The sequence below is a fragment of the Brassica napus genome, chromosome A8, assembly GCF_020379485.1.
Source record: "Brassica napus cultivar Da-Ae chromosome A8, Da-Ae, whole genome shotgun sequence".
Taxonomy (NCBI): Eukaryota; Viridiplantae; Streptophyta; class Magnoliopsida; order Brassicales; family Brassicaceae; genus Brassica; species Brassica napus.
This window is the reverse complement of record NC_063441.1, coordinates 8,776,118-8,793,111: the sequence shown is the minus strand read 5'-3', so window position 1 is coordinate 8,793,111 and position 16,994 is coordinate 8,776,118. Positions and strand designations below refer to the sequence as shown.

Genomic DNA, 16,994 nt, shown 5'->3' with positions numbered 1-16,994 from the left:
TTGCTGATGCCAAACCTTAATTGTAATCCATAGCTAGCATCTGTTATTTCACAGAAGTAAAGAGAAGGCAAAATAACTTAGGAATTTCTAAAATATTATTTTAAAAAGATTTTCTGATCTTTAAATTTAAAGTTTGGAGACATTCCAAACTCACAACCTCAAATTTAATTTAAATGAATATATTTAGTGTTTTTTTTAAGTAAACTACATATTATACTTTTTTGTGCGACTACAGACTATATGAAAACTTCGTGAACCAATTTAGGAATTTTATGTCTATCTGGACAACATAAATTGTTGATTTGAATATTTCCCGTACAAAATTGCCCGCTTTTGAGTTCGGAACACATGTGTAATTTCACATGTTTTGATTTTTTTTTACTTTGTTGAAACTTTTTTAGATATATTGCAAAAGTGTATTATTTTTTTTAGTTTAGAAATCATCTTCACCATTTCAGTGTAATATGTTGCAAATGTCACATATATCTGCGGGAAAGTTATCATGCTTTATGTAGCTCATATAGTATTTGAATTCCAGATGTAGAGGTGACATGCAACTCTTTGTATTTCTTACTCTTATTAGAGCAAATTTTTTTTGTAATGTACTATATCATCATTGTCCGAAAAAATCTATGCTTTTCTATGAGTCATCAGCGTAACACCATCGATGTTCCCAATGCATTGGTTCTGACCCAACATCAGTTTGCAGAATGTGAACTTCGTTCTATAGCAACTATTATGTTTTCGCTAATACAAGTGCATCCCGAAGATTTCAGTCGATATTAATAAACAACTTATCATTCCTACCTTTAGTATTTAATATTTTAAAGTAATTTTTTCTATTTGGGATGAAACTTAATTATCAAATCCCGTTATGTAGCTGAATGCTATGGCTTTTGGTTTTATTGTGCCAATAATTATATAATCATACTAGCCCAAGATTGTTTAGGGTATCTTTATTTAGAGTCTGATTGGTAATGATTGTAGTTTTAAAAAATTCGTGCAGAAAAAATCTGTAGATTTTTTTACTGTGGTTTTAGATTTTATTGCTGTAGAATTTTATAAAAAGCCCCAAAAAATTGTTGTGGATATTTAGCTCTATAGAGCACTCGTATAGCTGTAGGTTATTTCAAAAGCTGTGATTTTAATTTTTTTTTACTAAAGCTTGATTACTGTAAATTTAGCGCTGTAAAATAAATGGGACTGTGGACAGCACCTACAACCATTACCAATCACACCTTTAGATTATGGCGATCGAGAGTTGAGTCACCGTGATCGGAACTCACCAAATCCGATCAACTTCTGTAAGACTAAAACCATTGACCATCTATCCACTTACATCTCTAACAAAGTACAATGATCTCATGACCTAATGTTTATCCGCCAGAAATTTAGAAGTTCACTATGTCAAAAGTATTCAAGAATATATATTTCTTAAACAATGCCCACGTTGGTCTCCAACGTCTACAAACATCAACATAAGTTTTATATCTAGATGCAATTTATTTATACGTTATAACCATGCTATGCAGAAGAGAGAAAGATTGGAAAATATACATTGATAGAATTGGTTGGAAGCAAGACTATGATGCGGAGGATCAATGTTGGAACCACATTAAAAAAAAGTATTGCATAGAATATGAGTTAAAAGACTTGGTTGTTAACTCACCGTTCTACAAATAAATGCTAGAATTTTATGTCACCCGAACAACATTAACAAGGGATGCGACCGCTGCTATTTGTACAAGCAAATAAATAAGTTCGTCTACTTCATTAAAGATATGTTTATTAAATATTTAAATCTTAATAAGCTCGCAAGAACTATTATGTACTATCCAAATAATATTTAATAGTAGATTAGTTCACCGCAATTAAAAAAATATTATTCTTCAAGGATAACAATTTAGTTGCATTCTTTGTCTCCAATATATAAAATTCATAATGTCATACATTAAAAAAAATTACACTTTACCTTAGTCAATCACATCACATTATTTGAATACATATCCATCAACACTAACAGCTAAGTTTTTATGCTACAAACCAGCAAAATTTTTTTTTATAAATTTGCTGCACGTAACGCGGACACACCACTAGTATACCATAATATTCAAGTAATTGATGGTAATTCATATGTTCTTGAATTTACCAAAAAAATAATTCATATTAGCGAAGATTAAAAATATAAAAAATTTTCAAGGATTTGTCAAAGTTTTAAGAGGGCCCATATCTGTATTGTCAGAAGACATTTAAAAAGACATGACTAGCCATATAGTTGTCTTTGTGCTATAATGTATTATTAACTTCAAATTAACCATTGTTTGGTTGTTTGGTGTTAATTCTTTAGGTTCTTTGGGTTTTTTAAAAACTTTTTGCGGCCCCTTAAACCTTATCAGCTAAAAAATCATTTTTGGTTCCAATCACTTGTAACTGAATCTTCATTAACCTTCTTAATGATATTTACCATTTAGCAAACAAAAGCCAAAAAAACATGACTAATAGTTTATTCCTCCACCCATAACATGCATATTGTGTGTCACATTTTATTCTTTTTGATATTAATTATTTTTAACCACCAAGTTATCCAAAATTCTTTACCACAAGAATTGTTTTATTTTTTGTGGACATTTTATTTTTATAAATGGGCTTGTAAGTATTTGACTAATAGACCAAAAGGAGTAGCAAGTCTTTCTTTATCTACACATTAATATTCTGTGTGATTTCTTAATTTAACCATATATTTTTCGACTTTGTGAAATACCAACCGATCATTATTTGACATCACAATTCATTTGAAGACTCAATCAATACATTAATCATCTGTGTATTCTATATTGGATCAATTAGCTGATCAACCGTAAGAGTAGGTTTCCAATTTGTATTTTACAATTTGCTGGTTTTGGGTGAGTATCTTGGATCCATCAGCGAAAAGTAAACATCAAATCGGTTTATATAATAAACATAATTTAATTTTTTTAAAAAAATATTATATATTTTAGAAGTGCAGGCGAAAATCCCCTATATATTAGAAACATTTTTAATAATTAATCTTTAAAGTGTAAATTATTCACAAAATTTTTATTATGTTGATGCGCTATCACAAGAGACCTTCTCATATCCCACATTAAAAAAAGATTTCTCTGACTAAATTAATTACATGATATGCTGTGAGACCTCTTTTTTATTATTATTATAATAACTAGAAGTATCACCGCGCTACGCGCGGTTTGTTTGTCTATAAAACTTGCATGTATATTTTTAATATTAAACTTAAATGGCAAAAATTAATTATATAACTTATTTGTTTTGATATAATATTTAACAAATTAGAAGGAATGTTTTGAAAATATAAGTTTTTTCTTCGAAATATTGTTAATTTATATTTCAATATATATTTTAGATTTAAACATAGTTAAAAATTCTATTAATTTTTTAGTAATCATGTTAAATTTTATTAAAAGTTCAAATACTCTATATTTAATAAATTTTAAATAGTTTCTATTATTTTATGTTTCATATATTTCTTTATAAGTAATCTGATTTAATTTTTAAACTATTATTTGAAGAATAGGTAAATGGCCTTCATTTCATAAATGTATATATATATATTCATAAATTTGTAATCATTTTGAATATTTAAATCTGTAAAGTTTGATAACCAATAAAAATTATTTAATAATCTTGAATTTGAAACTATGGTTTTTCAATATTAAAATTTGTTTGGTATTTACTATTTTTAAATGATAATTTATTTAAAAAATGTGAAATCTGGAGATTTCATGTAGAATGATTCATACTACGTAAAAGTACTTTGGATAGATTATGTGTATTTCAAATATGCAGATGTTATTAGTCATTGTTGTTGTGTAGAAAATAATATATATATAACATTACAATATTGTTGGTATGTTAGAGTAGAAACATACTTCCATTATTATTTTACACTCTTAAATTAATTATTAATTATTAAACAGTTTAAAATGGAGTTAAAATAGCGAAATCAGAATAAATTTTTCGAGATTTGAAAAACTTTCTCATTTTGCATCGATTGGTGATATTCTAACCTAAATTGATCTTTAAGGAAATTTTTTTGATAATGCATTGATTGTTGACTAAATTGAACTTTACACAAAATTATTTGGTATAACATTATAAATAAATGATGAAAAATTAATCTAATGGTATATATATATATATAATGTATATATATGATAGACTGGAAATAACAACTAAAAGAATTACGGTAAATTTCTCAAATTACTCTTTTAAGATTTAATAACTCACAAAGATGAGCATGACTAAAACATGTTTCGTTAAAGAAGTAAAAGACCATTCTACCTTTGTTTTTATAGATTTAAATATAATAATTATTTAAATAAAAATACAATAATACTTTTTAGTTTTGACTAATACAGTTTTGAATTCAAAATTTTTTATTTTTTCATATTTTTCAATATTTTAACTTGAAATCCCAAATTATTACTGAAACTAAAAAAGTTTATGTTGAAATTGTGTAGTTTGTTTTAAAGAAAAATCATGTACACACCCCTCTAATTTAAACCATAATTCTATATTAGTTAACCATAGAAGTATAAATGTCTATTTATCTTTCAATGAAATCTCTTTTTGTCATTGTGACCCTTAAATGCTATATTTGTAACAAAAAAAAAAATTAGGTCATCCTAAAAAACTTCTCAGAAAAATATTTGTAATGAGCTAATCAAAAGCCACAAACATATTTTAATTTTTACTTTAATAGTATATGATGATTTGTTTCAGTGGTACACACCAAAAGCCACAAAGTTTCATTAATTATTTATTTTATTTAGTATATACAAATCTTGTATGTTCTGACAAACGTTTTACATAACTTTATTTTAACTTATTTTGATATCAATTTTACAAAACATTTAGAGTAAACATCAAAGTAACCCTTAAGATAATTTTTAATTTTATTTTTACTGAATTTTAATTTTTATTTATAAATATGATTTTTTTTTAACAAATTAAACACAATGTATTCATTTAGTTAGTTAAACGTTTTATGCTGTTTATCTGAAAATATCATATGAAGTACACTCTAAAAGAATGCTAAAATTGGCTTAAATCGTACAGATTTTCTTGCGCTACACCCAACTGCTAACTTATATATTTTATTTTGTTGCAAATGTGTTATGTATGTTTTTTATTTTCTGTTCCTCTTTTCTACAACATTAACTTAATAAGTTATTTTTTTCCGTAAGTGTTCTTACATGTAAATGTTAATTACTTTATCAATATTGAGGTTTGAGAGTATAATGTTATTCTATAAGAGTGGTGATTATATATTATGAATCTCAAAAGGTGTATTAAAGGAGAATATGGAAAATAAGGAGATGAAGATATGTAAGATATATAGTGAGTTGATAAAAAAAAAGATATATAGTGAAACGCCTGACGTTCTGGTTTTCTTTTAACCAGCGAAGTGGAGATCGAAGGAAGGAGGAGTATCGTATACGTCGGCTATGGTTTAATAAATTAATAATCAAAGTTTGTATTTTTTTTTTGCAAAGGAATATGACATGGCAATTTGAAAACATATGGTTAGCTGATTTTCTTTGCTGATGTGGACAGCCTCTCCTTTCAAATTATTCTCCTTTTAGTATAGTATAGATTTCATGTCAGACTATATGCAATGGTTTTTTTTATTCAACACTCGCTTTTTTACTTTTTAATTATCCATATCACCTGTTCTTTTATCTACCTAATCATTCAGTATTTATTCAACATTTGAATCCTACAATGGTTTATTTATAAAACAATTCAACACCCTCTTTAACTATTTTTATTGCAATTTTTTTCCTATTTTTTGTATATACATAAAACTATTTACTATACTTTTTTTGTAACACATAATATTTACTTATACAAAAAAAATAATTTAACATAAAATAATATAAAATAATAGGAAAAAAGTTTCCTACCTACACGAAGTTTACACCAATATGGTGGAAACCATCCAATATATGACAATGTGTCAACAACTACACGAAGTTTATGTTAAAACATGTCACATGTACGAAGTAAATAATAATATGGTGGCAACATCACAATCGGCTTTAACTGATTTTAAGCTAAGTTAATATGGTCAATCCGTAATTTACTAAACTTAATAAACTTAATGATTTTTCAAGTTTAATAAACTTAATTGATTTTATTAATAAACTAAGTAATTTAATAAACTTTAACTAAAAAAATTAATAATTTATAATAAATTATTAAACTTAATAAACTTAATAATTTAATAAACTTAATAAATTTAAACTTAATAAAATTAAGGGTTTATTAAGTTTAATAAACTTAATTGATTTATTAATAAACTTAGTAATTTAATAAACTTTAACTTAATAAACTTAATAATTTATTATACTTAATAAATTATTTAACTTAATAATTTATTATACTTAATAAATTATTAAACTTAATAAATTATTAAACTTAATAAACTTAATTATTTAATAAACTTAATAAACTTAAACTTAATAAACTTAATAAATTTATTAAACTTAATAAACTTAATAAATTAATTAAACTTAATAAATTTATTTAACTTAATAAATTTAATAAATTTATTAAGTTTATTAAGTTTGTTAAAAGATTAAGTTTATTAATAAATGATTAATTTTTATAAGTTTAATAAATTTATTAATTTTTATAAGTTTAATAAATTTATTAATTTTTATAAGTTTAATAAATTTATTAAGTTTATTAAGTAAGTTTAATAAATTATTAAGTTTATTAACAAAATCAATTAAGTTTATTAAACTTAATAAATCATTAAGTTTATTAAGTTTAGTAAACTATAGATTGACTCTATTAACTTGATTTAAAATTAATTAAACCCGATTGTGATGTTGCCACCATATTATTATTTACTTCGTACATGTGACATGTATTAACATAAACTTCGTGTATTTGTTGACACATTCTCATACACCGGATGGTTTCCACCTTATATGGTAAACTTCGTGTAGCTATGAAACTTTTTTCCAAAATAATAATAAAAAATATGTTGATATAAAAATATTATTTTGAAACTAAATAAACCAAGTCTCTATTTATAGAGTATAAAAATGATGAATTTTGATATAATTATATTTATTAAAAAATTATGTATTATAAAATAATTGATCTATAAAAATTGAAACTAAACTTTCATCCACGAGTTATAATTTATAACGTGTACCAATTATTGAAGAAATTGTCCACAACGTTAATATGGACCCCATTTCTGCCCTTTCAACGGTGTTGAATATATTCAACCGATAGTAATCCATATAGATCTTTTGATTTCTTCAACACCACCACTGTGGGGATTCAGCAGTTGAATACCTTATTCAACAGGCTCATTGCACTTACCCTAAGATTAGGAGCAATGAGGTTGTTGATGAAAAATTCAACTACTTAATCCTTAGAATTAGGCTGTTGAATTCAAATAAAATCCAACATGGATTAATACATGTTGAAAAGTTTCAACTGGTTGAATACCAAATGAGTGCGTCATGCAGGAACATGTGTTGAAATGTGAAGAGAGAAAATGATGAGAGAGTGAATTCACACGTTAAATACATAGTGAATGGGTTCCAAGAAACAATTTGATTGGTTGTCAAAAACTATAAAATTTTTATTTATTTCAAATTACTGAAACTCAATTATTTTTTAGTAAATATTATTTTAAAAAAATTAAAATTTATATCAAACTTTATGATTTTTTATGATCTATAAATAGAGATTAGTCTCACTTCATTTGGATATAGAAAAAATAATTATCAATTTTTATTATAATTTCTTTTATTTTTTAAAAAATTAGTTAAATATAATTAAATTTATTAAAAATATTTTATTTAATTATTTAAGTTAATTAAAATATAAACTACTATTAATACATTGTTATTAATTTGTAAAACATAAAAATATGAATTAAAATGGTAGGATATGGTGTTGATTTTTATTAAACAAAACTATTGTAGAATTAAAAAATGAGGTGGACGAGAGATAAGATGATGTGTAGTGTTAAGAAAAAAAATTAGGGTGTTGAATTTAGTAACTTTTTTTTAGTAACCATTGTAGATAGTCTAATGCATAAATGGATGATTCCCTTGCTATAGGAAATCATTGAAATCACACAAAATCTTTTCAAATAATAACTTCCGACCTCATGAAAATACCATTTTTCACAAACCTCATGAAAATTACATGTACTATACTATTATAAATATAATAACTTCACACAAGATAAAGTTTTCGAATAATAACTTCCCTTAAAAGTACAAACTTTGTTTCATGATAACATTATAGAAATTACTACATTCAAAAACAGAGAATTATGTAACAAATAATATAAGCATCACAAAGATTGAAAATTTAAACTTTGTATTCGCACATATAACAATTACATATTGTTTGTTCAAATGAAAGCTTTATAATATTTGATCTGCTATATGGTTTGCGAGAGTTAAATGTGATGATTCTTAATAGTTTTTATTATGAAATATGTGTTTAAACTCTAGACAATTACTCAAGGTTTCAAGTCATTTTATGCATCTAAAAGTAACTCTCTGCCATCGAAACTATTATACTCATATATATTAGTTTTATTTATTATTGATAGTGTTTTATATATTTTATTAAAATAACTATACACTAATATACTAAGCGTATTTATTATTGATAGTGTCCAAATATATATATATATACGGGGACTGGATGAATACAATTAATTTACATATCAGATATTCCATTTATTTACAATTTAGACTTTGATTGGTAACTTTGCGGAATGGCGTATGAAACGTGATTCCGCAACTATTTAAGCAAACAAAAAAATATCGTGAAATGAAAAAAAAAACGCAAAAATGCAGGTTTGGGTTTTTGCTCACAAAAAAATATTAAGAGAGATTCTATTAAGTAGAAAAGTTAGTTTTAGTAGATTATAGCGGAAAAAATTACAAAATCAACATTTTCATATTGATACATTATATGCTAATACTATCTTAAATTTTAAAATACATAGCAATATTTTTTTATAATGGTAAATAGTTATGTCGTAAATAAAGTTATAATATAATTTGTATATTATTAAATGTCAATATATTATTAAAACATATTGAAAGATAAGCTAGATATTTATAATAAGAATTAAAATATTTTAAATAAATTTTATTTAGTTTCGCATTTTGTAATAACTAGTTTAATTATTGATATTTTTTTATTATTATAAAAAATTGAATACCATATAAAATAGTTTAATCATTTTAATATGTATTCCACAATTCCACAACTTTTAAATTTTTCTATGGCTTAATTTTTTTTCGCAGCTTAATTATTTTTTCCGCGATTAAGCGATAGTTACCAATCAGAGTTTTAGCTGGAATATTGGCCAAATTTTTTAAATACACGTATATAATATACTTGGAGGAACGGTTATAGTTGCAATATACTAAACATGTAATATAATCTATGTATTAATGATAATGAATATATAAGCTAAAAATTTATATGTAATAATTGATTTTATATTCTAAAATTTTATATGTAATAATTGATTTTATATTCTTATACGCAGTATTTCAAAAGAAAAATTCTTATATGGCAATTTAATTTACATGTAACCACTAATTTAATCTATTCAAACGATAAAATTTGTTATAAACCAAAATAACTAAAATTTATTAACTAAAAAATCCATAATATAAAATAAATTTTTTTAACAAAATTTTATTTATGTAATATTAATATATTTTTTAAAGTATTTCATCGTGCGCAGGTCACCTAGTATATAGTTATTATATAAAGTATTAAGACAAGTATATTAGAAAATATATGTGGAATAGTTACGGACATTCTGATCTATATAATCTAAATCACATGGATTCCAAATAAATAGCCAATATTCTGATCCGGATCGAATCAAGAAGCCAAATAAAATAGGGACCTACATTCAAATGATATCGAGAAGACTTTTTCTTCCATATCTGTATTTGCTTCAAAAGAGGAAGGAGGCTTTTGCTTAGTCCAGAATAATAATCTCTCAACTTGGTGAACATTGGTTAAATGTTACGTTTATTATGCTTAAGAGTTAAGAGATCCAAATCCAGTCTGGGTGCATAAAAGAAATAAGCCAATGAGAAAGGTCCACGTATGTAGATAGAGATAGTTGATAAATGTGAGGGACACAATGCAGTGCATCATCATCGAGATCATCTCTCCTTCAACTTTACTTTGGTGGTATCAATCAATCACTTCCCCCTCCCCCCCACCTCGACTTTTTCTCAATCACGTCTCTTCCTCATTATCTTCGGATCGTAGAATAGAAAACGTGTTTATCAGATCGATGTTTTGATTTTGCGACAGGTAGAACGAGTGATGATTCGGGGTATGGAGATTCATCATTTGCTGGTGGTGGTAGTCTCTGTGTTGTTGAGCTTAGTTTTACAAGGAGAAGGCGGGATCACAAGTAGCTATGTCCGGTCCGAATGGCCCGCCGTTGATATTCCACTCGACCACAAAGTTTTCAAAGTCCCTAAAGGCTACAACGCTCCACAACAAGTGAGTCCTCTTACCCACTGTTTTTCTTTTATTTGAATCGAGAAACTAAAGGCTCCGAATGGTAACTGCGGATTTAGCGGTACGGGACAAGCGGTTCAACTGCGGTGAGGTTTTTACAGTTATAAAAACGTATAGATATATGGTATAAGTAAAGATTTTTGTTACTGTTTCGGTGCGGGGCGGTTTATAACATTCAAAGCCTAACTAACAAACATGTAATAATTAATTTAATTAAATTAAATTAGGTACATATAACACAAGGTGATTATGATGGAAAGGCAGTTATCGTGTCTTGGGTGACTCCTGATGAGCCTGGCTCCAGCACAGTCCATTACGGCGCCGTCCAGGGCAATTACGACTTTGTGGCTAAAGGCACTTTCTCAAACTACACTTTCTACAAATACAAGTCTGGCTACACCCATCACTGCCTTCTCTCTGGCCTTGAGGTGACAACAGTACCCACATGGAACTGCATATTTTTATCTGATCTTAGTTTATATATCATTCAAATGCAAATTATTGGGGGTTAATATTGCAGTATAATACAAAGTACTATTACAAGATTGAAAGTGGTGAATCTTCTAGGGAGTTTTGGTTTGTTACACCACCACATGTACATCCAGATGCATCTTACAAGTTTGGTATCATAGGTATGTCACTTATTGTCTCTCAACTGGATCTTCTGCTACTGCTGCTCTTTCTTATAAGATTTCATTGTTAGGCGACCTGGGCCAAACGTTCAACTCCTTGTCCACGCTGGAACACTACATGCGGAGTGGAGCTCAGGCCGTCTTATTCCTTGGAGATCTCTCTTACGCTGACAGATATCAATATAACGATGTTGGTGTCAGATGGGATACTTGGGGCCGTTTCGTGGAGCCCAGTACCGCTTATCAACCCTGGCTCTGGTCTGCAGGCAATCACGAAGTCGATTACATGCCATACATGGTAACATATATATCTTGAGACTCATCTTAGTACTCTCTTAGTTAGTTGTAACTTGTTACTCTATTCTGTCTTTTTTTACAGGGGGAAGTGACACCTTTTAAGAATTACCTTGAGCGTTACACTACGCCATACTTGGCTTCAAAAAGTAGCAATCCTCTCTGGTATGCTGTTAGGCGTGCCTCCGCGCATATCATTGTCCTCTCCAGTTATTCTCCTTTTGGTAATATCATCATCCTCTCTGCTTCTAACACTTGTCTTATAAATAAAAGGTTGGTTTATACCACTGAGTAGATGTGACTGTTGTGCAGTGAAGTATACCCCGCAGTGGAGATGGCTTGATGCAGAGTTCAAAAGAGTTGACAGGGAGAAAACTCCTTGGCTAATTGTTCTGATGCATTCCCCTATTTACAACAGTAATGAAGCACACTTCAAGGAGGGTGAAAGCATGCGAGCAGCTTTTGAGGAATGGTTTGTCGAATACAGAGTTGATGTAGTCTTTGCTGGACATGTTCATGCCTACGAGAGATCGGTAACATAAACTTCATTTAACTTAAAACTCTCCTTAGTGTTTTTTTTTGTGTATGCTTCATTATAAAATCTTTGTTTGTTTTAAATCATCAGTACCGAGTATCAAATGTGCGGTATAATGTGTCAAGTGGAGATCGTTTCCCGGTTCCTGATACGTCAGCTCCTGTTTATATCACAGTTGGAGACGGAGGAAATCAAGAAGGTCTTGCGGGAAGGTGCGTGACATGATCATATCTGACAATGAGCCTTGGAATGTGATACAGTTAACCTACAACTAAAAGACTAAAACTTGAGCTGAGCCTCTTTTGGTTTCAGGTTTATGGAACCACAGCCAGATTATTCTGCATTTAGAGAAGCTAGCTACGGGCACTCCACTCTGGACATTAAAAACCGAACACATGCGGTATACCACTGGAACCGCAATGATGATGGGAAGAAAGTAGCAACAGATGAGTTTGTGTTATACAACCAGTACTGGTAAGTTTCCTACTTCACTTCTTTACTAAAGCTTAAAGTAGTAACTGCAGAGCTAAGTGAAAACAAAAATGCGCATGAATGCAGGGGAAAGAACATTAGACGGAGAAAGTTGAAGAAGCATTATATCAAGAGTGTTGTGGTTGACTGGATTGCCAGTTGATTTGCTTACTAAGTAGAGGCGAAGATATTCGTCCAACTCGTTGCTCTTTTTCTTTACTACCTAAACCAGATCTTGATTACTTATATGCTTCTAATATTTGTTTGTGCTTATTCATCCATGAACTTAAATATTTAATATAAACGGGTTAAAACGTATACACTTGCCTGTAACATTGTTAGTTAAACTGTCAGACAGTTGTAGAGCCAGTGATGTGCTCAGAGGTTTACGCTTGAATGTTCAAGCAAGTGCACATCAAAATGCATTAGTATGGTTAGGTACCTTTGCTATTTTCCTGTGTTTTTTCCTTAACATGCAAACATTAAAGCACTGACGTAAATAGCTTCTAAAAGGCTCAAAAAGGTTTATAATTTATCTATGGATAACCTATCTGTTGTATAACGCTCTTTGATGCTTTCTAGGAATGAAGAATATTAGTTAAGAGAGTTACTTCTCCAACAACCTCATTAATGTTCGTTCCAAAGAAGAACACAATAAATTTTACATGGGGAGAAGTCGCTGTGGCTTTGGTGACTAGAAGAAGCTTTTCTTGTAGCTTCGTTCTAACTCTCTAGTGGGACCGTCTGTACAGTCCCAACCAGTTTGAAACTGTTAAAACAGAAATAAATTTTTGAAAAAGAAGTGTTTGGAAATTATTTCATTGCGTTTATTTGGTCTATAAAGTTTGTTCTGAAAGATAGGTACACTTCTTTTTCTAATCAAATAATTGAATGGAGCTGTCATAAAAGTCCAACATGCAGCAGCTCCCCTAAGCACATGCAGGTACAACAACGTTGGGCATATGCACAAACACAATAGAATATGGAGCTATTGTTATTGGATCTGTTGAGTTTACATGTATCGGTTCCAGTGGAGGTATGTCACCTATCGAGTTAACCTGCAGTGCATGACCGTTGAGTAGCATAGTCTGGCTGTGTAAATTTGCGTCCTTTGCTGTCAAATGGTACTCTTCTCTTTGGGTTTCACCATTAGAGACCCAAGGCATCTGGGAAGTCCTTGCTATTTTCTGAGACGTCTTCCTGTGTCTTAGTTTGTAAGTGTTATTTAGCTCTACGTTCGCCACAACTGTTGTAGTGTTGTCCAGGTTCATCAGTAACACTGTGATCCCTTTCTGCATGATTAAAAATTAAATAGTTACTTCAAGAAGAAATAATGCGTTTTTTTTTTCTGAGTTACATGTTTGGAAACTATGACTTACCGATTGTCTTGCACAATGGGTGTATGAACGTATCTTTTTGGTTCCGGAAAAGGTTGTGAACAATGCATTTCTTCCCATAAGTCGTCGCCAGATCAGAGCACTGCAGTTTGACAAGCAGCATCACTTGGTTAAAATTTTAAAATTTGTTCACAGGTTTCATCTTTTATACTCCCTCCGTTTCAATATAGATGATGTTTTAGGTGATTGTTTTTGTTTCATAATAGATGATGTTTTCAAACATATCTATGTAATTTTAACTTTATAAAAAACTGTGTAACCAATTGTGTTTTTATAATTTTTGTTTATAATTAAATAAAATAGTTTAAAATTATATTTTAATGATTTTTTGTTTAGAAAATATAATTTCTTAATATGTGTGCAAAGAACCAAAACTTCATCTATTATGAAACAGAGGGAGTATTAATTACCTGTAATAGTCAGGATTGGGAGTGAAATTAGTAGTATTTAGCAGACCATAGTTTCCTCCGATCAAAGACTGTCTACAATAAGTTTTTGTATCATAAACTGATGCCATACCAAGCTGGTCCAGGTACCTACCATCGTGCAATATAATATCATTTTTGAGTAAAAGTCAAGCTAATATGTTTATCTTCTTCTTCTTCTGGTATGATGTCCTTTTCTTACCAGAAACTATAAACGAAAGCATTAGAGACAAGATTACGACCGCTGTTGTAAGCGCCACCAGCCTCACCAACCCATGCCACAGCCTTTGTTGAGGAGTTGTTAATTATGTTCTTTAGGCTGCGGAACGTTATTGCCTCTTGGTCCAGGTACGAAGGGTTTAGAATCTTCTCTATCAGATGCTGGTCCACCCCTAATCCATCATTAATGTAATTTTTTCTTTTTTTCATTCAGAAGATAAAAAAAGGGAAAATGGAGAAGCTAAGCTGCTTGATGATGTGAAGCCTTTACCTGGACCGAGGTTGTAGATGTGACGAGTGGTGGCATTGAGAGAGTTTTCAGTTTTGTTCAAGTATTCTGTGAACCAAGCAGCGTCAAAGAAACCACCAGGTCCTATCACCAGTGGCATGGGACTCACATCCTTATAAACCCGGTTCACAATGTCTCGAAGAGCTATGGTGTCCGTAGCATACTGACTTGCTGCAACTCTTGTACCAACACCACTTCCACACAGCTCATTTCCTATTGAGGAATTTTTTAAAAAAAGATTAGAAAATGTAAAGATATTTGCATATTGTTATGTCAGGTGACATACCGAGCTCCCAACCATCGACCGTGTGGTTGTTCTGTACTATATATTGGATGAATGATTCAGCATTGGTGTAATCCCAGGCTCCTACGGCTTCGCCATTAGATTGTATGCTCCGACCAGAGAGTGCATTCAGCCCGAAGATGACTTTAGCTCTGATTGAGACCACACAAGAATGTAAGAGAGGATGTAAACACATAGTCGAAAGAAAGAGAGAATTTAAAGGTTACCCGGTTTTGCTAAAGAAGTCATTAAGCTGGTTCCATCGGCGCATGGGCAGACATCCTTGTGTGTAGCCAAAGAGAAGGGAAGTGTTTTGGGTGAAAGGAAGACAAGGCTGTTTCTGATCTGGTGTCTCATATATCACCAAGTCTTGTAATGTTCCTCCTATTCTTATTTTCAATGGAGCAAATTCTGTATTTTTTTTTTTGAAATTGAAAAATGTCAAATTTTGAACATTAAGATTTAGAATTATCAGAAATATGATATGGTTACATACCTCTGATTGCATTCTGAAAAATAGTGTTATTCAGGTCCTGCAAGAAAGATCAACATATATCCAAGTTAAAGTACGCTTCATTTTACTAAAATGGCATTGGATTTGGATCTTGGTACATAATGATATTTGACTTCACGTTCCATAAATGGTAAAAAGAGTAATAAATGGAGTTCTATAAAATATCTACAATGTTCTTTTCTATTTTATTAATTCCATTTCTAAAAGAAACAAACAAACAAAAAAAAATCGTCTCAAACAACAGAAAAGAGACCACATCAAGATCTTAGCTAATAGTCGGCAGATATATGATTTCCAGAGATAAAGCCAGAAGGTTAATCACCCAACATCCCAAAAACATGAAAAAACTGCAAATCCACCTCTTAAAGCTATACTAGCTCAAAAAAGCTATACTAGCTCACCATACAGAGTGAACCTCTACTAAAATAAAATAAAATAAAAATAAACTTCTACTGTTTTATTTCTTGGTAAAAGATTTTCAACAGAAAGTAAAGATTTTCAAGAAAAAGCCTGCTACACACCGACTTATAATACACGTGAAGTGTTTTTCTTTTTCTTTTTTTCTTTTTAAAATACACAAGTTGCATTGTTTTCGACGGAAACAAGACGGAAAAAATTGTAAAAGAGAGGGAGAAGAAAACCAGGTTAAGAATCGAAGCATGGTCCCAAGCACAAGTTCCGTAGTCACATTTCTGAGGTGGCCACCAATCCAAAGTGGCGCAGATGAAGTCTTCGTCTACTGTTCCCACGGCCGCTCTTCCGTACACAAACACCGTTCCTTTCTCTTCTACGGCCGAGCTTACGACGGTCTTGTCCGCAAACTGGAACACCCAAAGGAATAAAACTATCACTGATATTTGACGGCAACCCATTTTTCTCTTCCTTATTTTTTCATATAATAAAATGGGATCTGGTTCGGTGTTTTTATATATATATGCAAATGGAAGACAGAGACCTTACTGAAAAAGTAAAATTGTTTTAATTTTTTTTAATTTAAGTTATTTTATGTATTTGCTTTTGTTGTTTGAGTTGTTTACTTTGAAGTTGTTAAAAAAAAGAGTTGTTTACTTGACCTTTCATAAAGTAAATACATAAAAAGATGATCTAATTAATAAAGTATATTGAGCCAAAACATTAATAAATAATAATAAAGTATACAATCTACCTGCATCTACCTGCACAACTTTGATATATTATTGCTTTTAAGTTACATGAATATTTTGCTTGCATGCAAAGGGTTTCCACCAAATCAAACTCTTAATAAAGCCAAAATAGAAAGGAGATAGCCTAACCACCTTAGATTACGAATCATCCGAAAGGGATGTTTAAT

General features: G+C 29.8%; 2 protein-coding genes across 3 annotated transcripts; one reads left to right on the top strand and one right to left on the bottom strand.

Annotated features, from left to right (window-relative positions):
- Positions 1-10,015: 10,015 nt before the first annotated feature.
- On the top strand, positions 10,016-12,855 carry LOC106418949 (bifunctional purple acid phosphatase 26). 2 transcript variants are annotated; one of them, XM_013859684.3, is made up of 10 exons: positions 10,016-10,266; positions 10,393-10,587; positions 10,833-11,033; positions 11,126-11,237; positions 11,309-11,535; positions 11,617-11,755; positions 11,844-12,064; positions 12,157-12,278; positions 12,379-12,540; positions 12,625-12,855. In XM_013859684.3, the coding sequence occupies exons 2-10, from the start codon at positions 10,405-10,407 to the stop codon at positions 12,698-12,700; spliced, it is 1,443 nt and encodes a 480-aa protein (XP_013715138.2). In that variant the 5' UTR covers positions 10,016-10,266; positions 10,393-10,404; the 3' UTR covers positions 12,701-12,855. The 2 variants fall into 2 exon arrangements, with proteins under 2 accessions (XP_013715138.2, XP_013715137.2); XM_013859683.3 differs by having other exon boundaries at positions 10,202-10,318.
- Positions 12,856-13,340: 485 nt separating this feature from the next.
- On the bottom strand, positions 13,341-16,763 carry LOC106418750 (heparanase-like protein 3). The gene is made up of 9 exons (XM_013859509.3): positions 16,306-16,763; positions 15,647-15,683; positions 15,378-15,561; positions 15,154-15,302; positions 14,850-15,080; positions 14,562-14,751; positions 14,345-14,470; positions 13,917-14,016; positions 13,341-13,829 (listed from the first exon to the last, which is right to left on the bottom strand). The coding sequence occupies exons 1-9, from the start codon at positions 16,534-16,536 to the stop codon at positions 13,467-13,469; spliced, it is 1,611 nt and encodes a 536-aa protein (XP_013714963.2). The 5' UTR covers positions 16,537-16,763; the 3' UTR covers positions 13,341-13,466.
- Positions 16,764-16,994: the final 231 nt, after the last annotated feature.